At 39.2% G+C, this 25,680-nt stretch overlaps 1 protein-coding gene across 1 annotated transcript; it reads left to right on the forward strand.

Moving 5' to 3' along the window:
* Positions 1-13,688: 13,688 nt before the first annotated feature.
* Positions 13,689-19,431, forward strand: LOC104100087 (uncharacterized). Its single transcript, XM_009607256.4, has 7 exons — positions 13,689-14,053; positions 14,293-14,334; positions 17,051-17,133; positions 17,235-17,336; positions 17,439-17,653; positions 18,390-18,484; positions 18,567-19,431. Exons 1-7 carry the CDS (start codon positions 13,912-13,914, stop codon positions 18,818-18,820), a joined length of 933 nt encoding a protein of 310 aa, XP_009605551.1. The 5' UTR covers positions 13,689-13,911; the 3' UTR covers positions 18,821-19,431.
* The last annotated feature ends 6,249 nt before the right edge of the window (positions 19,432-25,680 follow it).

A 25,680-nucleotide genomic window follows, 5' to 3' on the forward strand; every position in this document is an offset into this window, starting at 1 on the left:
GAGGAACATACTGAGGGGAATGCAAGATAAAGAACTACAATAGAATGATCATCGAAGAAGTCAATATACCATGAATCAACAGGAATAGTGAATACAATAAGGAAAAATGCACGGCATCACCCTTCGTGATTTTACTCTCAATCTCACCATAAAATTAATAGAAACGGCACGGCATCACCCTTCGTGCATTAACTCTCATATCATGGAACGACATCACCCTTCGTGCATTAACACTCACAATATGGCACGGCATCACCCTTCGTGCATTAACGCTCACAATATAGCACGTCATCACCCTTCGTGCATTAACACTCTCCCTTCCCATAATGCAATGTATAAATAACAACAGGGAGATAGAATAACAAGTACAAACCTTACTTCAACATTTGGTTCCATAATATCGATCTCAACTTTGAAATAAAAACTCAATTATCACCAGAAAATCTGTAAACATGATAAGAATAATAAATTGAACAACACTAGTATAACACGTAGAAATTTGGCATAGGAATGAGACAATATAAGAAAAACAGAGAAGCATGAAAAACAGGTAAATTGGTAGCGCATAAGTACTCGTCACCTCACATATACGCCGCTCACATGAATTTCACTGAGCAAGTAATCTAAGGTTCCTAATTCCTTCAAGCCAGGGTTAGACACAACACTTACCTTGCTCTGAAGGCCACTTAATTCTTAATCACAACTTTTTCTTTGGAATTCACCTCCAAACCACTCGTATCTATTCAAAAATAACTCAATAATATCAAATATTTCTAAAGGAATCAACTATATTGCATAAATTAAATTTTCCAAAATTTCCTCCAAAAAGTCGAAAAAATCGACCCCGGGCTCGCTTGGTCAAAACCTGAGGTTCGGACCAAAATTCATTTACCCATTCATCCCCGAACCCGAATATATAATTGGTTTTTGAAATCCGACCTCAAATTGAGGTCTAAATTCCCAAATTCCCGAAGTCCCTAGTTTCTACCCTAACCCCTAATTCTACCATGAAAACTCTAGATTTTAGGTTGAAAATTCAAGAAATGTAATTGGTAATTGAAAGAAAATAGTTTAGAATCACTTACCAACAATTTGGGGAAGAAATGACTTTTGAAAAATCGCCTCTCACCGTTTGGTTTTTGAGAAAAATGAGTTTTTGGCTAAAATTCCGTTTTTGGGTTCTGTTAAATGCCGGGCGACAGTGTTCATCGTGTTCGCAAGAGCACTGTCGGGTTCGCGAAGTGTATGGGCTGCCAAGCCTTCGCGTTCGTGAGGGAGTGCTTGCATTCGCATAGGCTACCCTTCCCTGGTCTTTGCGTTTGCGAGTCATTGTTCGCGTTCGCGATGAAGAAAACGTTGTCTGCCCCTCCCCAGTGCCTAACACAACACGTTCGCGATGGACTTGTCGCGTTCGCGAAGGGTAACGCCCCCATCGCTTCGCTTTCGCGAAGAAGGAATCCTCATCTGCCCAGTTTACTCTTCGCGTTCGCGAGAGTACCTTTGCGAACACGAAGAAGGACATGCCAGAATACCTGCTGCAGCAAAATACCAGATTTCCAAAGTCCAAAACATCGTGTGACCTATCCGCAACTCACCCGAGCCCTCGGGGCTCCAAACCAAACATGCACACAAATCTAAAAATATCATACGAACTTGCTCGCGCGATCAAATCGCCAAAATAACACCTAGAACTACGGATTTAGCACCAAATCAAATGAAATTCTCAAGAATACTTTAAAATTTCTATTTTCTCAACCGAAGGTTCGAATCACGTCAAATCAACTCCGTTTCTCTCCAAATTTCTCAGACACGTCTTAAATATCATAATGAACTTGTACCGGGCTCCGGAACCAAAATACGGACCCGGTACTAGCAATGCCAAACATCAATCAATTCTTAAAAACAATTATTTTCAAACTTTTAATTTTTATCAAAAATTCATAACTTGAGCTAGGGACCTCCGAATTCGATTCCGGGCATACGCCTAGGTCCCATAATTCGATATGGATCCACCGGGACCGTCAAAATACGGATCCGGGCCTGTTTACCAAAAATGTTGACCGAAATCAACTAAAATCAACTTTTAAGGCAAAAATTCTTATTTTCATTAGTTTTCAACCTAAAAGCTTTTCGGAAACCTGTCCGGACTGCGCACGCAAATCGAGGAGGGTAAATATGAGATTTTTAAGGCTTAAGATCGCAGATTCGAGTTCTAAAACATAAGATGACCTTTTGGGTCATCACAATCTCCACCTCTAAAACAACCGTTCGTCCTCGAACGAACATAGAAAAGTACTTGGGCTGGTGAAAAGGTGGGGATATCTACTCCGCATATCGGACTCGGACTCCCAAGCAGCTTCCTTGATAGGCTGACCTCTCCACTGCACTCGAACTGAAGGATAACTCTTTGATCTTAACTGGCAAACTTGCCGGGCTAGAATTGCCACCGGTTCCTCCTCGTAAGTCAAATCCTTGTCCAACTGGATAGAGCTGAAATCTAACACGTGGGACGGGTCACCATGATATTTTCGGAGCATAGACACATGGAATACCGGATGAACTGAGGATAACCCTAGAGGTAACGCAAGTCTATAAGCTACCTCCCCCACTCTCTCGAGGATCTCAAATGGCCTGATATACCTAGGTCTCAACTTGCCCTTCTTCCCAACTCTCATAACACCCTTCATGGGCGATACCCGAAGCAATATTCTTTCTCCAACCATGAATGCAATATCACAAACTTTACGATCGGCATAGATTTTTGCCTAGACTGAGCTGTGCAAAGTCGATCCTGAACAATCTTGACCTTATCCTAGGCATCTTGTACCAAATCGGTACCCAATAATCGAGCCTCTCCCAGTTCAAACCAGCAAACTGGCAAACGATATCGCCTTCCGTATAATGCCTCATATGGAGCCATTCGAATGCTCGACTGGTAGCTGTTATTAAAGGCAAACTCCACTAACGGCAAGAACTGATCCCAAGAACCTCCAAAGTCAATAACACATGCGCGGAGCATATACTCCAAGATTTGAATAGTACGCTCGGACTGCCCGTCTGTCTGAGGATGGAATGTTGTGCTGAACTCAACCCGCGTACCCAACTCACGTTGTGCTATCCTCTAAAAGTGTGAGGTAAACTGCGTACCTCGATCTGAAATAATAGACACGGGCACCCCGTGAAGGTGGAAAATCTCACGAATGTAAATTTCAGCTAACCTTTCTGAAGAATAGGTAGCGCCACTGGAATGAAATGTGCTGACTTGGTCAACCTGTCCACAATGACCCCAAGCTGCATCAAATTTTCTCTGAGTCCGTGGGAGTCCAACAACAAAATCCATAGTGATACGCTCCCATTTCCATTCAGGAATTTCTAACTTCTGAAGCAACCTACCAGGTCTTTGATGCTCGTACTTAACTTGCTGACAATTCAGACACCGAGCTACATATGCAACTATATCCTTTTTCATTCTCCTCCACCAATAATGCTGCCGCAAATCTTAATACACTTTGGCGATACCTGTATGAATAGAATACCTAGAATTTTGTGCCTCTTCAAGAATTAATTCACGAAGCCCATCCACATTAGGCACACAAATACGACCCTGCATTCGCTGATGTCTATCTTCCCCCACAATAACCTGTTTGGCATCACCGTGCCGTACCATATCCTTAAGGACAAGTAAACGAGTATCATCATGCTGCCTCTCTCTGATGCGCTCATATAAAAAAGACCGAGCGATTGTGCAAGCTAGAACTCGACTGGGTTTTGAAACATCTAACCTCACAAATTTGTTAGCTAAAGTCTGAACATATGCAGCTAATGGCCTCTCACCAACCGGAATATACGCAAGACACCACATACTCACAGCCTTTCTACTCAAAGCATCGGCCACCACATTGGCCTTTCCGGGGTGATACAAAATGGTGATATCATAGTCTTTCAACAACTCCAACCATCTTCTCTGCCTCAAATTAAGATCTTTTTGTTTGAACAGGTACTGAAGGCACGATGATCAGTAAATACCTCACACGAGATACCGTAGAGGTAATGCCTCCAAATCTTCAGCGCATGAACAATGGCTGCCAGTTCTAAGTCATGAACATGATAATTCTTCTCGTGAACTTTCAATTGCCGTGACGCATATGCAATTACCTTGCCATCTTGCATTAATACTGCACCAAGCCCAATGTGAGAGGCGTCACAATATACCGTATACGATCCTGAACCTGTGGGTAATATCAACACTAACGTTGTAGTCAAAGCAGTCTTGAGCTTCTGAAAGCTCAACTCACACTCGCCTGACCATCTAAATGGCACACCCTTCTGGGTCAATCTGGTCTTAATAGTTGTTCATAATCAATTACAGACTCGTCAATTAACTTCATGTTAACAAAAATCTCTTTTCAAGCCTTCACAATACTAATAACGAGATGCGAGGCATGAAGACCTCATAATTATTTTCCCGAATTAACGAGTCACATTTAATGCCACCTGGGCGGGCACCTACCTCGTAGGTTACAACTCAATATTACAACACGAATTTGGCAAGTATGCATAGAGAATTTCATACAAATATTTTTAAATAAGCCTAGCTGGCATGACTCCCTATTAGTACTATCGTACAAATTTAATTTCACAAGGGAGAATTTAAACACAAGAATTTTTATCCCAAGGATCTCGTCCTTATATAACTTCCACCGCAGCTCATAGCCCGGTTTAAACATATCAATTTATTTTAAAATACAAGGACCTCGGCCTCAGTTATGAATCACAAGTAATATGCACATCTTGCCAATCGAAACTTTCCATTTTCTCCTTTTAAATAACTTTCGTTAAACAAAATCACAACACATAATGAACCCTACATCGGTAGGGCATATAATTCATAATTTATAATTAATTATCCGTAAATTACATCAAAACTTACCGAAATGAGTAACAGAAAGCCACATTTAACCTCACAGCTCTTATTAGTGACCAACATGGAATGATAGGCGTAGGTATCTCCATAGAATCTCCCAACAGGAGTAAACACATAAGTAGATTATAGAATTACGAAGCTTTCTCATAAGTGGAGCACAATAGGAGGACTCGTCTTGATACTCAGAACCGAATCAAGTTAAGGAAATTATTCTTTTTTTTTTTTAAATCGAGGTCGTACCTATAACGACACCATATGATGTAACGACCTCCACCGTACCATAAAACAAATATAACAACAGTTGGGTCTCCACCTCTAGGATGCCTTCTAACCGCCTGTCCTCCACCCTTAACTGGTCGTGTGGGTGATATAGTAAATGCAATGGGGCACGTAGCCTGAGTGATTTGATGAAATATACCTCTCCCATGTTTGGGACAATTTTCTCATGATGTGCCTAGTATCACCGCATTCATAACATCCCATTTGCGGGTTTGGCTGCTCATACTGAGTCTGTGCCAGATGATTAGAATAACTAATGTAGGACACTTACGTTAGTGGTGCATTAAAAGAACTTACTGGAGCACCTTGATTAATCCAATGTGCGAACTGGACTGGCCGACTACCCGAGCCCCCGCCCTAATGATTTATACTCGTAGAGTAGAATCCACTGAATCTCCCAGAACCTCGAGACATCTTGGTCTCCTTAGTTTCCTTTTTTCCTCACCCCGAACAAGTATTTAATATCTTGGCAATTTCTACCACTAGTGGAAATGAAGTATCAACCTGTAGCTCTCGAGTCATATAAAATTTTATGATCATAATTAAGTCCTTTAATGAGTCTGTGGACTCGCTCTCTGGCTGTAGGAAGCAAAGTAGGAATATGACGGGCTAACTTATAGAACCTGATTGCATATTATGACACAGTCATGGTGACCTAACGCAATCGTTCAAACCCTATGCGCCATGCATTATGGAGAGTCCGGGAAACAAACTCTTTCAAAAGCATTTCTGAGAATCGAGCCAAGTGGGCGGTGTTGTATTGACTGGTTTGTCCTCTTCATAGACTTGCCACAGACACCTATGGAGAAATATCTCTCCCAAGGCCAATTTATTCTTTTGTTATGCTGACTCAACACTATCGAGCTGACCAATTTCTTAACATACTCTTCGATTCTTCTTTGGGGTAACCCTCACCCCCATTTATACACAATTATCACACAAGTAAAGCTCCATACAAGCAAATCTTGGCACGAACCACATAGTTCAAAATCTCGTCAACCACTGTACTTCCTCCGAAGCACTCTGAAATCCGCAACCATGACGTCCATGCTGAGTAGACATTCTATAGATTTAAAGTTTCTCTAACTCCTTTGGTACTGAAGTATAGGATTATTAAGTAGGCGGACATACCGTAAGTCTCAACCTTATCCTCTACAAAATCTCAGGCCTTAAACACATGTAATTTGTTTTTTGGGAGAACCTTTTAGTACCACATATATACATTTCAGGCCAAAACTGATATGACACATGACTCGCAATCCATTCATTGATAGTGGACTCCCCCACTCGGGGAGAAGTAACAGTTCACCACGTCCGATGGTCCACAATATTAACCTTCACAACTTATATAAATCAACCAGATGCCAAAGTACATTGCACCCCCCACATTATTCACTGGGTGATCTCTTTATACGTCATCTTCAGTCGGAATCACACGTTGACGCATTGCTTGAGCATCTCTGGCTCCCTCGTAGTTCATCTGCGGCATCACGAACCGTCGACGCACAACTGATACCAAGTGCGCAATGTCATACACGAGTGGATACAAAGGAATACGAGATATAGGTTTCATGCAAAAATCAATGTCGCACGATAAGGAATGAAATGAGTGATATTGTTCCTAAACTTCATAACCTCTGAGAGATAAGTACAGACGTCTCCGTACCGATCCTTCAGACTCTACTAAGTTTGCTCGTGACTCGTGAGACCTATGTAACCTAGTGCTCTGATACCAATTGTCACGACCCAAAATTTCTCACCGACGGGACCGTGATGGCGCCTAACATTTCACTTGCCATGCAAGCCAACGTTATAGAATCATTAAACCAAATCCTTATTTTCATTCAGTAAATAACAATAATTATCTAAGATGAAATATAATAAGTGAGGAATATCATAAAATTGTATCAATTACTATCACCCGGATCTGGAGTCACAATTCACGAGCATTCTAGAATTTGCTAAAAGTAATAGTCAGAAAGAAATACAATTGTCTGAGTGAAAGAAACAGTAGAATAGAAAATATAGACGGGGACTTCAAGGTCTGTGAACGCCGACAGATCTACCTTGAGTCTCCGGACAGCGGACCAATAGCAAAATCTCGATCAACCCGAGCCGGTATCAAAATCTGTACAGAACGTGTAGAGTGCAATATCAGTACAACCAACCCCATGTGATAGTAAGTGTCGAGTCCAACCTCAACGAAGTAGTGACGAGGCTAAGGCAAGGAAGCTACAAATCAACCTGTACAATTTAACAGTGTATATGCAAATAACAGAAATGAAGAACTAAACAGGAAATGTCGGGAGGGGAACATACTGAGGGGAATGCAAGATAAAGAACTACAACAAAATAATCACTGAAGCAGTCAATATACCATGAATCAACAGGAATAGTGAATACAGTAAGGAAAAATGCACGGCATCACCCTTCGTGCTTTTACTCTCAATCTCACCATAAAATTAATAGAAACGACACGACATCACCCTCCGTGCATTAACTCTCATATCATGGCACGGCAGCACCCTTCGTGCATTAACACTCACAATATGACATGACATCACCCTTCGTGCATTAACACTCACAATATGGCACGGCATCACCCTTCATGCATTAACACTCACAATATGGCATGACATCACCCTTCGTGCATTAACACTCTCCTTCCCATAATGCAATGCATAAATAACAACAGAGAGATAGAATAATAAGTACAAACCTTACTTCAACATTTGGTTCCATAATATCGATCTCAACTTTGAAATAAAAACTCAATTATCACCAGAAAATCCGTAAACATGATAAGAATGATAAATTGAACAACACTAGTATAACATGTAGCAATTTGGCATAGGAATGAGACAATATAAGAAAAATAGAGAAACATGGGAAACAGGTAAATTGGTGGCGCATAAGTACTCGTCACCTCACATATACGCCGCTAACATGAATTTCACTGAGCAAGTAATCTAAGATTCCTAATTCCCTCAAGTCAGGGTTAGACACAACACTTACCTCGCTCCGAAGGCCACTTAATTCTCAATCACAACTTTTCCTTTGGAATTCACCTCCAAACCACTCGTATCTATTCAAAAATGACTCAATAATATCAAATATTGCTAAAGGAATCAACTATATTGCATAAATTAAATTTCTCAAATTTTCTTCCAAAAAGTCGAAAAAATTAACCCCTGGCCCGCTTGGTCAAAACCTGAGGTTCAGACCAAAATTCATTTACCCATTCATCCCCGAGCCCGAATATATAATTGGTTTTTGAAATCCGACCTCAAATTGAGGTCTAAATTCCCAAATTCCCGAAGTTCCTAGTTTCTACCCTAACCCCTAATTCTACCATGAAAACTCTAGATTTTAGGTTGAAAATTCAAGAAATATAATTGGTAATTGAAAGAAAATGGTTTAGAATCACTTACCAATAATTTGGGGAAGAAATGACTTTTGAAAAATCACCTCTCACCGTTTGGTTTTTGAGAAAAATGAGTTTTTGGCTAAAATCCCGTTTTTGGGTTCTGTTAAATGCTGGGTGACAACGTTCATCACGTTCGCAAGAGCACTGTCGGATTCGCGAAGTGTATGGGCTGCCAAGCCTTCGCGTTCGCGAGGCAGTGCTTGCATTCGCGTTCATGTAGGCTACCCTTCCCTGGTCTTCGCATTCGTGAGTCATTGTTCGCGTTCGCGATAAAGAAAAATTTGTGTGCCCCTCCCGAGTGCCTAACACTACGCGTTCGCGATGGGCTTGTCGCGTTCGCGAAGGGTAACGCCCCCATCGCTTCGTGTTCGCGACCTAGACTTCGCGTTCGCGAAGAAGGAATCCTCAGCTGCCCAGTTTACTCTTCGCGTTCGCGAGAGTACCTTCGCGAACGCGAAGAAGGACATGCCAGAACACCTGCTGCAGCAAAATACCAGATTTCCAAAGTCCAAAACATCATGTGACCTATCCGAAACTCACCCGAGCCCTCGGGGCTCTAAACCAAACATGCACACAAATCTAAAAATATCATACGAACTTGTTCGCGTGATCAAATCGCCAAAATAACACCTAGAACTACGGATTTAGTATCAAATCAAATGAAATTCTCAAGAATACTTTAAAATTTCTATTTTCTCAACCGAAGGTCCGAATCATGTCAAATCAACTCCGTTTCTCACCAAATTTCTCAGATAGGTCTTAAATATCATAATGAACCTGTACCAGGCTCCGGAACCAAAATACGGACCCAGTACTAGCAATGCCAAACACCAATCAATTCTTAAAAATAATTAATTTTCAGACTTTTAATTTCATCAAAAATTCATAACTTGAGCTAGGGACCTCCGAATTCGATTCCGGACATACGCCTAGGTCCCATAATTCGATACGGACCCACCGGGACCGTCAAAATATGAATCCGGACCCGTTTACCAATAATGTTGACCGATATCAACTAAAATCAACTTTTAAGGCAAAAATTCTTATTTTCATTAGTTTTCAACATAAAAACTTTTCGAAAATCTGCCCGGATTACGCACGCAAATCGAGGAGGGTAAATATGAGATTTTAAGGCTTAAGAGTGTAGATTCGAGTTCTAAAACATAAGATGATCTTTTGGGTGATCATAATTCCAGGTCGTGACATGTTTCTATCCTAATAATTGGGTATGATGCATAATGTTTGTGTTTAACCAAGCATATAGAGAGAAAAAATAAATTTGTTAATTTTCCCCCATTTTCTCATTGATGGGATATGTTTCAACATTTTTATCTCTTGCCATAATTGTAGTTTTATCTGTTTTACCATTTATTCTAGTTTTCTATTGATAACTTGTGCTGGGTTAAAGCTAAACTAGCCCAAATATACTCTTAACATCGTGTGATATTATCCGCTTTAGGTCAAACCCGCATGATTTTTTCCAAAAGGCCTCACTCTATTTAGAAATCTCTACACCTTATATGTAGGCTCCCAATCTTTTCAGCTACCAATGTCGGACTTTGTTCGCACACCCAAAAATCTCTCCCTTGAAATAAGTTTCACATAACTGATCATCGTTTATGGGGCAAGTTAGAGATTAACTATGTGCCACCCATATGATCCGAGTATTTACGGTCACCGAAGCCCAAAAGTTGTGTATGCGTCTTCAAAGCTACGGGTAAAGGTCGTAGACCCCATAGACGGGAAAATGCACTAAGTCGGGCCCCACGCCACACTCTGCCATCTCCATACTCGTCTCGCCAACTCATTGGCTCTGATACCAGTTGTTGGGCTAAAACTAGTCCAAATACATTTTTAACATGGTGTGATATTATCCGCTTTGGACCAAGCCCGCATGATTTTTTCTAAAAAGGCCTCACACGATTAAGAGATCCCTACACCTTATATGTAAGTCCTAATGTTTTCAACTACCAATGTCAGACTTTGTTCACACACCCAATAACTTGATCATTCAATTTAGCGTCACTAATATTTCTTTTTTCTTCACATTGATATGATATGTTTCAATGTTTTTTCTCCTATAAAACGTCCTAACTTCCTCAAATCTGATAATCGAATCAAATTTTCTTTTTGACATCAAAAATGGGTTAAACAAATAAAATAATATTAGTGAAAAAAATTAGAATTAGTCCGATTTATAACTGCTAATTAAAAATTAGCCACAATTTCAAAAGTAATCAATATTTAGCCAGTTTTCTTGTAAAAATAAAATTTAACAAAAATACTCTTAAAAATACGAAAAACTTCTAGCATAATATGCTGGAGTTCGAATTTTTTACATATGAGATTCTAACATAATGTGATGGAGTTCCAACATAATATGCTAGAAGTAATGCAGGAGCTCCATTATCCAACATATTATGCTGGAACTTTCCATGTTCCAGCTAGGGTAATGCTGTCCAGATTTTATCTTCGCATATATAATCGCTATTTTTAATGAACTTTGCAAATCATGGCTATTTTTTAATTACCAGTCCGAAAAATAGTTAGCTCATACTATTTTGTCATAATATCAAGTAAAAAATTCCGCAAGAGTTAGCTGAGTTGGTCGAGTGAGTGGTTTCCTACATGGAAGACTTGGAATCGATTCCCCTCACCAACAACCAACTCAGTCAGAGCTCGTCGCACCGGGCTTACCTAGTGCAGTTTGTATCTCATGTGTGGTTTGCGAGCTATTGCACGATGTGCAGGTTACCCAATACACACCTAAAAGATAGCGACTGTGAATTTCCTAAAAAATATTTCAAAAAAAGTAAAAAGTTAGAAATTGGTCTAGCAAAGAACACGACATGCTTAACGAGAAATCCTAAATGGAAAAAAAGAACTCAATATGACACCAAAGAAAACTATATAACTATTTGGGAATTTTTCTCTTTGCATTCTCACAAGGTGTTCTATATCCATTTGGTGCTCGACTAATCAGGACTCGTCGAGGCAATCTCACTTTAGGATAAAACGTTCCTCCTAAAGGTGATTTCATTTCATGAATCAAACTCGAGATTTCTGATTAATGATAGAGTGGTACTTTACCACTTTATCGAAAAATTTACTATCACATTAAAAAAAAAATTGTAAAATTTTAAAACATTCTAATGAAAATAATCGTTACGAGGCTGGTGATCTTATTTTTTTAAGAGGGAAAGTAGTCCACATGAAAGGATGTTAACATTGTAAAGCTAAATCGTGATCACCATATATAGTAAGTTTGGACAAGCATACTAATAGCTTGTTTGGCCAAGTTACAGAAATTAACTTATTTTGAGAAGTGTCTTTTTCAAAAGTGTTTTTGAAAAAAGTACTTTTTGAGAAAAACAGTTTGTGTTTGACTAATTACTCTGAAAAGTATTTTTGAGCAATAATTTGTGTTTGACCAAGCTTTTCAGAAAATGCTTTTAAGTATCAAATTACGAATAAGGACATGAACAGATTTACTTAATAGTTAATATTATAATTAAATTAATAATCTTAAAAAATTATTATTACAGACAATAATTAAATCTTTTCATTTTATTTAAGTAAAATATGAAAATAAAATCTAAAAGTACTTAATTCTTTTAATATAAGTTAAATATATTAAAAATCATTCAACAAATATAAAGGCATTTACCCCTAAAGTCACTATATATTAGAAAGTTATCCTATAAATAATAAGAAATATTATACATTAATATCCTAAGTATTAGGTTTAACGGTTATTTTGGTATATACTATATTTTGTTAAGGGTATTTTTGGTAAGAAGAAAAGTCAAAACTGCTTTTGCTTCTGCTCTTGGGAAGAAGCTACTTTTTTCTGCTGCGCAAAAACTACTTCTGCTTCTTCCCTAAAGCACTTTTTCCCCCAAAAAGCTTGGCCAACCACCTCAAGTTAGGAAAAAAAATATTTTTGAGAAAAAAATACTTTTGGCCTCTTGAGAAACTTGACCAAACATGCTATTAACCTCGAAAAAAAATTCATAGCGGTAGAAGCCGACTTTATTAGGGAATGTTTTATCCTTCAAAGATATTTCTGTGTGAGTCCAAATTTAATTAGACCCTATTTCAGACACCGAATACCGAAGTGAAAATCAAAAAAAGAATTAAGACACTAACGGAGTGTTAAAATATTGATTTGAAGAGTCTTTCAACGGAAATATTAAATTTTCCTCACAAATCTTAGATTTCCATAACTAAATAAAAGTCTAACTTAGTTCTAATAGCCCACATGGCCAAGCTGCAAAAATTAGCTTATTTTGATAAGTGTTTTTTTTTAAAAGTATTTTTAGTGAGAAACAGTTTGTGTTTGGCTAATTAATTTGAAAAACACTTATGAACAACAATTAGTATATGACCAAACTTTTAAAAACTACTTCTAAATGTATTTTTGCCAAAATTATTTTTCAAAAAAGTGCTTTTGGAGAAAAACTAATTTTTTTTGCTTGTCCTCAAAAATATTTTTTTTGTCTTTCAAAAGTTTGGCCAAACACTTCAACTTTGAGAAAAAAAATACTTTTTTTATTGGAAAAATTTGGCCAAACAGGCTATTAGTTCCCCACTCAACTTCCAATTTTTTTTTTTTCAATTTCGACTTTTCTTTCACATTCAATTTCAACAAAATATTCCAAACACCTGCTAAAATCCTGGAATGAAATAGGAATTGAGGTTAGAAAAGGTAGTTAGAGTAATTAGTTTTACAAGTAATTGTAAATTCTATTATAAATCAATCTTAATCTATATATTTCTTGTATATAACGTATAAATAACTAAATAAATAAATATATATAATATATATATTTTCAATTATTATTTTAAAAGCGGTCATAAAAAGTAAGCCCGGGATTGCGACTTGGAAGTCATCTTGGAGTGTTGTACTCCGGGAGAAAAATAAATAAACAAAAAAAGGAAAAGAATGTACTTTTTAAATTAAAAGAAAAAACCGCCACTGTTTTCACACTTTTGACGTCGCACGTGCGAGAGTTGAAAATGGTCACTGTTTTCTTCTGGGTTTCAGACACGTCTTTGATTGATTCTGCTGCTGACTCCAGACTGTACATTGTTCAGGGAAAAAAACACTACATTTCTCACACACTTCAAAGTTTACAACTTTGAGAAGAAAAACAAAAGAAAAAGAGCAATCTTTCACTTTCTTATTCTGTTCTTGAATTTGTATTTGATGATTTAATTCATGACCATGTAGATAAAGGGTGTTTGAATATACAATAAAGTTTTGATTTTTATAAGAAAAATGAGTGTTTCTATAAGTGTAATGACCTTTAATCTTCTTGAAGATCAGCCAGAAGACAGTCCAAATTCATGGGAAAAGAGGAAAGATTTGTGCATAAGTGTTATTACTAGTTATTCTCCTATGATTCTCTGTACCCAACAAGGTTTGAATACTGTGTTTTTTTGTCTCTATTTTGAAGTGGATCTTGATTGGTTTTGTGCTTTTTGCTCAAATGTGTGATTTGGGGTTGTTTTGATTTTGTGATTTGATTTATGGGGTTTGTGTTTTTTTTTGCAATTTTTCGCCTTTTGGTGTAGATATAAGGAAATATTATGAAAAATGGATGGTCTTTTGTTTAATCAATGTTTGATTTATTAATATTTTGCTTGTGTTTGTATTTAGGTGTGAAGTCACAGTTGGACTATCTTCAGCAGTGCTTGCAAGGTAACTTTTCTGATAATTTTTTTCATTTTCATTATCTGTTCACTTTTTAGGGAAAGAATTGGTTATTTTGCTTTTATGAGGAATTGTTTCAAATTGTCTACATGATTGTGCTCCTTAGAATCAAATAACTATGAGTCTGGGGTAATGTTGCAGCTAATGTAGCTAGCTCAAATTTGAAGATGTTTGTAATCAACTTTTCTGGTTTTTCTTTGTTTGTGCAATATTCACAAAATGGTTGCCTGAAACGGATGTCAGTTTGACGAGGTGTCGTTGCCAGGACGGAGCTAGCCTTTGGGTTACGGGTTCGGCTGAAGCCAGTAGCTTTGGTCCAAACCCTGTATTTGTCTTAAGAAATATAACCCAATAATTTAAGAAAGACTAGAGTCTCGAACCCGTAAGCTTCAAATCCTGACTCTTCCTTTGGTCGTTGCTTCGAGCTTATGTCATGTAAAGAATGTGCATCCGTATATGGACCAGACTTTAGTTGTTATTGTTCAAAGATGATACGAAGACTAAGAGATTGAGCATTTCTTAATCAAGGAAGAGCTTGTGGATAATTAGAAGTTTTGGCCTTAAACAATAAGTAGCTCGGATAAGCAAGCACAGTTGGCAAGTCATAAATATCATCCTATTCTCGTTTTCTTCACTACAAGTACATACGTTAAATGAGGATGTAGTATTCAATGAGGTGGTGTGTTTAGAAAGCTGCTCATACTGTTTCAGGATAGGATATTGCTTCACTTTTCTTTGATCTTCTTCTGATGATTGTTCGTCTCATTTTTTAAAAATGGTGGTTAGGTAAAAGTAACATCTGATGAACTGCAGAGTGGTATACACGCATCCTATATCTTGGTAAACTAGTTTTTCAGATCATCATTCCGCTTCCATTAAACTTAGGCCTTACAGCAATATATCACCTCAACTTCGGTTCGCAAAATTTTACTGTCTTGCATCTTCGCCTATTGACAACTTTAAGAATGATTGTTTAAAAAGAAAACTTGGGGTACTACGCTTAATGTTTATTATGGAATGGTTGGTTGGAGAGAAATAGATGGATTTTTTTGGGGAAGACGTGATGTTGAATAGATTCAGGCCGCTGTTTATTCTAGCATTATGTTGATGGAGCTAGGATAAGTATATCTCCTCACATTTTGATCTGTGAACCTGCGCGGATGAGCTAAGACTATTTTCTGTCGTGCTGACTTCTTATGAAGATAGCACGGTCACTGCCCTTTTCGTTTATCTCCTGATTTTGTTTGGCATCTCCACTTTGACATTAATGGAACTAATACTATCACATATCCATAAAAATGAATATTTTATTTATAGAAAAGTGCCCCTTTCTTCTCTGAGTAAATACAGCTCAAACCTCCTTTAGATCCTCCTTGTAATATTTTCTCATTGCTATACCAACTCTTTGAACTGCCTTTTTGTTTTCTCAAACTTCTTTCACAATTTTGAATACTGCTTCTGGTTGTACGTCAGTGGAAAGGAAAGGGGAGTCTTCTCCAAAAAAATAAAAATAAAATTTGAAACAAATATAAGCAGAGATAGTTATGAGGTTAATGAAGGATAGGAATATTTATTTCTGGAATCTGGATGCGAGGCCATTAAATGTATATATCACTTGGAAGATGTTGAGCTGGCAGTATGGTTTTTTATCTGAAGGTTCCAAAGAAATGAGTTCAGCCTCTGAGCTGCAGTCGAGGTGTGTTAGTTGATATTTATCCAAAAAACTCCAGTTTTTGAGACTTGAAAAATCTAAGGCTTTCAACTTAGTTATATGTTGGTTTTAGGCAGCACTGCATTTGCAAATTCTGGACAGGAGAGAGTAGGAGGCAAAGACACGATGGTGTATTGAATAATAGGCATTAGGATCGTACATATCCTATTTCTCGAGCTGTAGGCACTACATGTCCTTGACTTAAAAGAATGAGGAGGAATGTAGGGAGAGAAAAGGAATTGAAACAGGGTGGTCCTACATGCTATTGTGCAAACTGAGATAAAAACAAGAAAGATAATAGGAAAGAAAGAGTTAAAGCTACAAAATTTGTTCCTAAATGATGTTTGTGTTCATGTTGTTTATGTGGAATAGATGAAGGATTTTCTTCAAGCACTATCATCATTGCCTCCTAAAGTGATGTTCCTGTATGATAATTGATAGATATGAGCTATAGTGACTAGAGTAGCTTTATGAATCTTTCAAGTACCTTCTGCCCCCAAGGCTTTTGTTCAACGGCAAAGGGTAGTATAGCAGGGGATGTGTGATAGACGAACATCACGAGTTTGAAATTTGGCTGTTGCAAGTCTAGTAGTTAGGTGGAGAAAAGTAGACGGGTGGGGGCCAATTATCCCGAGTTTTGAAGTTGAAACAACAGATTTCTTGGTCATCGAAAAACGACTCTTGAGTATGTTCGTCCTTCTTTTATGATTACTGAATATCATGTGTAATCTTACCTAGCTTACTTTATTCATAAAAAATAGGATGCTGCATTTTACAATACATTGTTCACATTCAATATAAGGGAGTTATTCATGTGTCTTACGTATTAGAAAGGTGTATTTAATACTTGTTTTTATTTTATTGATTAAGTATTAAAGAGCTGCATTTGTATTTTTCGTTTTCCCTTTGGAGTGCTAATGTTCGTGCTGTAGAAGCCTAGAAGGAGTCAATGTTTGGTCTCTTATTTTCGAATCTGTCTTATTTTGTGACTAGGTTACGAACAGTTTGGAATTTCACGGAAAGGAGCTGAAGACACTTCTGATCAACACTGTACCATTTTTTATGACAAGGACAAGGTTTTCCCCTCTAAAGAATCATTCTTCCTTCTGTAATCTTTGTAAGGGTCAAGCGAACCGTTTCATACATTTTATCTTAGTTCATCTGGTTTTGATTGAAGGTCGAGCTTTTAGAAGGGGGAACGTTTTGGTTGTCTGAATCACCTTCGGTGCCCGGAAGCATGTCTTGGGGTTCTACAGTACCGTGCACTGCAACGTGGGCAATATCCTTTTAATCTTTTTAATTTAGCTGTCTTTTCACCTTCATCTTTGTTCTTTTACTGCACGGAATATTGAATGTTTTGTTCCCTTGACAAATAGTGTACACATTCCAGCTTAAAGGAGTTGAGCCACCAGGTTTTTCATTTCAGATTGTTAATACAACAATGGATGAATTCAGTCCCCGTGCTCGAAGGCGAGGTGCTTTGCTCACCTGGCAGCATATTGCATCCTTACCGCCTAGCTTACCCGTCGTGTACTGTGGAGGATTTAACACCCAAAAGGAATCCACTACGGGCCGTTTTCTTCTTGGGAGATCTAGGTAATAATGCTGTTGCCGTTTAATATCTACTGTATCACTTCTGTTATATCATTGTTACAGTACCTTGGTTGCTGATATTCTGTTATTCATGACCTTGAGCTTGCAATGACTACTAAACTGGTTGCTTTTCCAATTAGACGGTGTGTTTCTGCCTAAAATTTTAAATACCCTAACATGGGATATATTGGAAAAGTTTTAATTTGACAACGACTGACTAACGAACTGGTAGGATTTTTTGCAAGGCCACGTTAATCTATTGAACATAATATGCAAATGCTTAATGTTGTCTCTTCCAATTAAGTAATTGGGATTATATTAATTGAAGTATCAAATGTGAAATGTAGTGTGAAATTGATTGCTCTTCAGAAAATAGTTAAATTTAGGAAAGAGTCTAGGACATTATTAATTACTGTATGTGTAATATTAGAAGTTAGAACAATAACCCCAGTGGACACATTGGTCCAGAAATTTGTCAATATTCAGTTATTGTTCTGGAACCTATGTAGTTTTAAGGTATCATATTGTGTCGTGTGAAGCTTCACTTTTTCATTTTTATGACCATGGATTATTACTTTATCAGAAGAACGAAGTAAATAAACTAGCAGGGCAAGCTATAGTGTGAAATGACATCACGATTTTACTTGCTTGGTTCTATATATGAGCTAAAATGCTTGGACTAAAACACAATATAGAAAATTAAGGAGAAATATATGGATTGATATGTTCTATTTGTCAGAGAGCATGGAGTTGTCGGTGATATGAGAGACGCTTGGCCCAATGCTCGTGTGAGGAAAAATGTATCCCTTATACGAACGTATCATGGATTCAAAGGTTTTGTTATCCTCCAATTCCACTGCTATATTAATTTCTGATACGTGAGAGACCTATGAAAATCGCCATTTGATTCTATCAGGTACGAAGCAGGGACCTCTTGAGTTCCTCAAGTTAGTATTCCGAGCACTTTGTCTGTGCTGGGATCGTCAAACTCAGGATCTACATGTGGACTGGATCCTTTTCCGAGGCAGATCTCTAATTCCGGTCTCGTTTGTGGTGGTGAACGACAACATCGATGGCTTTTATCCTTCGTCCCATTATCCTGTATTCACTGAGTTCATGCTTCCTCGGTCAGTGAGGCTGATCGAAGCATCCCCTGAAAACGGAAGCTAAACTATTCCTTACGGAAGTTTTCTCCATTTCACTTTTGTGCATTGTTATTTATTGATTGATTTTTTCGTTTAGTTGCTGGTTTATCTTTGTTTATATAAGGATCTAAGGGATGCCAAATTGGAAGATATGGCTACGAAAGTATTCACCAGTCTTTCATTCCCTTACTGTATCAAAGTTGTTTAAAGCTCTGACCGTTCAATTCTCTGAGATAAATTGAATGGTTTATTTGAAGGGGAGCCTTGGAGCAACGATAAAGTTGTCTCGGTGTGACTTATAGGTTACGGGTTCAAGCCATGGAAGCAGTCGCTAATGCTTGCATTAGGGTAGGCTGTCTACATCACACCCCTTGGGAGTAGCCCTTCCTCATGCCCCACGTGAACGCTGGATGCATTGTGCATCAATCTGTCCAAACTTGAAGCCCCAAAGTTGAATAATATATTTGTAATCTTTCTTTTAAGTTGATGGATGTAACATGGGTGGTTTTCTTGGTTTTTGAATTCCTTTTGGAACATGTTAACTGAATTTCTAGTTGTTCAGTGAACTGATGTAACTTGTTTCATGCAGTAAAATATAGATTCTATGACTTAATTAAGACAGATGTTTTTACCGTATCAGTGTTGTTTAACATAACAAAAATAGCATACCCAAGAGTATTCACATAAGTGGGGTATGGAGAAGGTAGTATGTAGGTGGATCTTACTCCTACCTTGTGAATGTCGAAAAGTTATTTCCGGTAGACCCTTAACTCAAGAAAAGCATAATCTTAGTAGTAATGACAAAGAACTACGGAAAAAGAAGCAGTAAGAACAGTTAGAAAAATAATAGAACCAAAGCAAATGAAAATACATGTAGTAATAATGTTTTCTAACATATGATACCAATTAATGTATATCGTAGAAATCTATATGTGGTTATCTTATAAGTAAGTTTGTATACGGGTAGAAACGGGGTTAGAGTTTTCCCCGATGAAGGAACAAAGGGAAGCACGATTCGACGTGATTATAATCGAGGCCCAAGAACTCCGTGAAAGATGAATGATGTATCTGAGATCGAGCATGATGAAATAACGGATCCAGACCAAGTATAGCTTTTGGACCTCGGGAAACACGGAGAGCATTTATGCATGACGAGTAGGGGGTCGCAATGTTCGGCCTCAACCGGATATTACGGCGCGAATCCCGTCCAATATCAATTGCGGATCGACATTTACCGGGGAAAGAAGATTTTTACCTTATTTAGACTTGTACTAGGACTAAAATTCCCCTACTATATAAAGGGGAATATTTCTTTCATTTGAACACATTGTGGCACGCAAATCAAAGCAATAAAAGTTTATTTTTGTCTTCTAGCTATTGTTCAAAGTATTCTTTATTTGTCCTCTTCTTTACTCGTGACCGAGCTTGTACTGAAGGTCGGATCGAGGATGAATCTCACTATTCAACTTAATATCAGGCTTGATCATCACATCGCGATTGATTTGATAATTTATTTTATCTTTAATCTATTTACTTGTGTTCTTAATTATTCGTATCGAATTAAATCACATATCCTTTAAACCACACACGAATTTAATTATTACTCATTTTTGGAGGTAAACAGTTTGGCGCCCACCGTTGGGCTAAGGATAATAGTGGTGATTTGATACAAATCTGCATAATACACCATATTTTACGCTTGTTCTTTGAAATTTTGATTCTAGGGTAGCTTAAGGATGTCAAACTCTCAGTCTGCTCACTTGAACGTTGACGCTGAGTCAGGCCATCATGATGAGAATAATAACGTGATGCCTAGCAATGATGTGCCTCATGTCGATCCCAAAGGTTTCCCAGCCGCCGATCCAGTCGATGCTCGAAAGTGGCCATCAACATCAATTTACCAACTAATCTCGAAAACAGCGTTTGCGGGGGACTCCGGCCAGCGGCTCGAGAAGCGCCCGAAGGTGAAGGTGATGGGGTGAGCCTGCGATTGATTTTTGAAATGTTACAGGCTCAACAAACAGCGATAGCACAACTGCAAAAGCAAAGCCACGCCCCTAACAGGGTCGAGCCCGAACAGTCCCGGGAAAATACTCGAAGGGATGAACATGTTGCCATGGAACCGGGTGAAGTCAGGCCCGGGGAAACTTCCGAGGTGATGAACATGCTCGAAGCATTACGGGTGGAGTCAGGCGAGAAAAAGATCAAGGCCAACGACAAGAAGGTGGAAACGTATAACTCCAGGGTCAATCAAATCCCGGGAGCACCTCCGATGTTGAAGGGACCGGACTTCAAAAAGTTTATTCAGAAGTCTTTCCCCCTGAGCGCGGCACCAAAGCCGATCCCGAAGAGGTTTCGTATGCCCGACATTCCCAAGTATAATGGGACCACAAATCCAAATGAGCATGTAGCATCCTACACATGCGCGATCAAAGGGAATGACTTGGAAAACGATGAAATCGAGTCGGTGTTGCTGAAAATATTTGGGGAAACCTTGTCCAAGGGGCGATGATATGGTATCACAACTTGCCTCCGAATTCTATCGACTCGTTTTCTATGCTTGCAGATGCTTTCGTAAAGGCCCATGCCGGGGCCATCAAGGTCGAGACCAGGAAGTCAGACCTTTTCAAGGTCAAACAGAGGGATAACGAGATGCTCAGGGAGTTCGTGTCGAGGTTCCAGATGGAACGGATGGATCTGCCACTAGTTGTGGATGATTGGGACGTTCAGACATTTACTCAAGGGCTCAACCCCCGAAGTTTCGTGGCCTCTCAACATCTAAAGCAAAACTTGGTGGAGTACCCAGCAGTCACCTGGGCCAACGTCCACAACAGATATCAGTCGAAGATAAGGGTCGAAGACGACAAACTTGGGGCCTCTTCTGGATTTGTTTACCCAATCAGAACTGTAACGACCCGACCGGTCGTTTTGAGTATTACAACCATGTTCCCCCCATTTACTGCTCAATTTATGCTTTACAGTTGTTATGTGACTTGCCGGGGTGATTGGTTCGGGTCCTGTGAGGTTTTGGAATGAATTGGAATACTTAGTTTAAATGTTTAAAGCTTAAGTTAAAATAGCGACCGGATGCCGACTTAAGTGTAAACGACCCCGGAATAGAGTTTTGATGATTCCAATAGCTCCGTATAATGATTTTGGACTTAGGAGCGTGTCCGAAAATTATTTGAAAGCCCGTAGCTAAATTAGGCTTGGAATGGCGAAAAATAAAAATTTAAATTTGGAAATTTGACCGGGGAGTTGACTTTTTGTTATCGGAGTCGGAATCCAATTTTGAAAATTTTCATAGATCCGTTATGCCATTTATGACTTGTGTGCAAAATTTTAGGTCAATCGGAATTGAATTGATAGGTTTCGGCATCGAATGTAGAAGCTGGAATTCGTTAGTTTTGTTAAGTTTGAATTGGGGTGTGATTTGTGATTTTAGCGTTGTTTGATGTGACTTGAGTCTTCGACTAAGTTCGTATGATGTTTTAGAACTTGATGGTATATTTGATTGAGGTCCCGGGGGCCTCGGGTGAGTTTCGGATGGTTAACAGATCAAATTCGGACTTAGAACAAAATTGGAAACCTGTTGCCATCTGATGTAATCGCACCTGCGGAAATTGGCTCGCACGTGCGACACCATAGGTGCGCAAGGGGCATCGCAGAAGCGACCAAGGCTGGGGAGGACGAAGGTCGCAGGTGCGAAGAGTTTTCCGCACCTGCGTGGTCGCAAGTGCGGTGAGGGGTTCGCAGAAGCGCACCCGCAGGTGCGGGATTTTGAACGCAGGTGCAGAGTTGGGGGAAATAAGTGGCTTCCGCAAAAGCGGAAAAATGCACCGCAGAAGAAGTTCCGCAGGTGCGGATAGAGGGTCGCATGTGCGAGAAGCCTGGACAGAATGCTAATAACAGAGGAGTCCGGGATTTTTGTCATTTTTGACATTTCCAACACGGATTGAGGCGATTTTTGAGCGAGAATTCACGGAAAAACTTGAGGTAAGTCACTTGTGATCATTTCTACTCCATAATATTGAATTATCATCGAATATTCCGACTAGAATACGTGTTTTAGAGGTGTAAATCAGAAATTTGGACCTAGGGATTTGGAAATAAGATTTAATGATTTTGAGGTTTGGTTGATGTCGAAATTTGGTAAAATTTGCATGGTTAGACTCATGGTTGAACGAGTATTCATATATTGTAACTTTTGCTGGATTTCGAGATGTGGGCCCCACAGGCGTATTTTCAAATGGAATCAATTCCTATAATTTGTATTGACAAAATTGAATTATTTGTGACTAGATTTGAGGCGTTTGGAGACCGATTCGCGAGGCAAAGGCATAGCAGAATAAAGAATTTCTTGGTGTGAGGTAAGTAACAGTTCTAAATTTGGTCTTGAGGGTATGAAACCCCGGATTATGTGTTATGTCATCGGTTTTGAGGTGACACACATGCTAGGTGACGGGCGTGTGGGCGAGCACCGTAGGAATTATGACGTGGTCAAATTTCATGGAACTGTGTAGTTGAGTATTATGTTGTTATCTTTACATTCTCTATGTAGTAGAGAAATTGAACCACAAATCATGTTTAGATTATGTGTTGGCACTGTAGGGACCCACATAGGTCGTGTACATGTTGAACTATCTGCTAAATTGTTGTTTTGTACTCAGTCACAGTTTACTTGTTTATTTTATCTCCGTCTCTATTGTTCATTATTGATGCATCATATCATCATTGTTTGGGCTGATTTTCATGATTATTGAGAGCCCGAGAGACTGGAGAGATTTATGACTGAGTGAGGTCGAGGGTCTGATTGTGAGATATTATACTATAGCACGTGAGTTGTCCATGCGGATCCATATATTATACTATAACACGTGAGTTGTCCGTGCGAATCCATATATTATACTATAGCACGTGAGTTGTCCATGCAGCACGTGAGTTGTCCGTGCAGCACGTGACTTGTCCGTGCGGATCCAGATATTGATACTATAGCACGTGAGTTGTTCGTGCACCATGCGAGTTGTCCGTGCAGATTATAGCGCTTGGGCTGAAGGATCCCCTCCGGAGTCTGTACACACCCCCAGTGAGCGCAAGTACCTACTGAGTGCGAGTGCTGAGTGCTGAGTGCTGAGTGAATGGAATGGCTGAGTGACTGTGGTCCTGAGATGATGCATTTTATTTCATTATTGTTGCACTTCAACTCTCTTATACCACTATTTTGAAAATTTCTGAGAGATATTATCTTACGTTTCAGTTGAACTTGACATGAAATTACTGTTTTGGTATTAAATGTTGAACTTGAAAGCATGCCTACCTTGTTATGTTGGAAATTACTGTAATTGGACTCAGCTGTGAAGCTCGTTACTACTTTCAGTTCTTTATTTATTATTGTTACTTGATGAGTTGGTTGTACTCATACTACACCCTGCACTTCGGGTGCAGATCCAGGTGTTCCCGGACACAGTGAGTGTTGATTTCTTCGCACAGTTGATTATCCAGAGATTCTGAGGTAGCTGCCAGTGTTTCGCATACCTTGTCTCTCCTTCCTTATCTTCTTAATTACTATATTTGGTCTCAGACTATTATAGACCATATTTTCCAGACTTGTGATGTATAGATGCTCATGTCCTCTATGACACCCCGATAGTTGGGAATTCCGCATTATGTTTTGGATTTTCTATCCTGGTTATAAGAACTTTTACTATTAAAACTACTTTAAATTCATTTTTGTTAAAAGTGTTAGAAATATTTGGGAGAAATTGTCTTGCCTAGTACCATGTTAGGCGCCATCACGACAGGTTAGGATTTTGGATCATGAGAAGAATTGATGACAAATCTAAGAGAACCATTGATCATGAGCTGAGGCCGGTCCGAGATCGATATCAACCGTACAGTACGGATCGGAGGCGAAGTAGATCCGGGCGCCACCCGAAAAGGAACGAGAAGAGGAACGATCGAGCACCGAGCGGCCGGGGCATGATGAGCAAAAGCAGGTTTGACATGCCGCTTGGGAATAGGGAGGCACCAAGATTATCAGAGTATAATTTCAACGTGGACGTTGCAAGCATAGTGTCAGCCATAGGGCATATCAAAGAGACCAAGTGGCCCTGACCGTTGTAGTCTGACCCTACCCAGAGAGATCCTAATTTGATGTGTAAGTACCACGACACTCACGGTCACAGGACCGAAGATTGCCGACAGTTAAGGGAAGAAGTTGATCGGTTGTCCAACAATGGGCACCTTCGAGAATTCCTAAGTAAGCGAGCCAAAAACTACTTCAGAAACAGGGACACCAACAAACAGGTCGAACAAGAGGAGCCTCAGCACGTAATCAACATGATCATTGGGGGAGTCGATGTACACCAAGGGCTGATGATCAAACGCACTAAAGTGTCTATCGCGAGATAAAAATGCAGCCGGGATTACGTCCAAGAGGGTGCTATCTCGTTCAACGACGAATATGCCGAGGGCATCATCGAGGGTCGTAGAGCAACTGAGGTTATAGGATCAAATCGTACCGGTGGTCCGGGTATTGAATGGATTTAACATGGCATGCGAGACCACGAAAGGTGAGATAACTTTACGGGTAAACACTGTCGGGACCACCCAAGAAACAAAGCTCTACGTGATTGAAGGGTATATGAGGTACAACGCTTTGTTTGGAAGGCCATGCGTCTACAACATGAGGGCGGTACCTTCAACCTTACACCAAGAGCTAAAATTTCCCACTCCAGGAGGAGTCAAAACGGTCTATAGAGAACAACCGGTCTCAAGGGAAACGTTCGCAGCCGATAAAGTGATCCCAGTGCCCGCGGTCTCAACATCAAAAATCGCGGAGCCGACAAAAAAAGAAGAAACTAAATATCAATCAATGATGTTGGC

The sequence above is a fragment of the Nicotiana tomentosiformis genome, chromosome 11, assembly GCF_000390325.3.
Source record: "Nicotiana tomentosiformis chromosome 11, ASM39032v3, whole genome shotgun sequence".
NCBI lineage: Eukaryota > Viridiplantae > Streptophyta > Magnoliopsida > Solanales > Solanaceae > Nicotiana > Nicotiana tomentosiformis.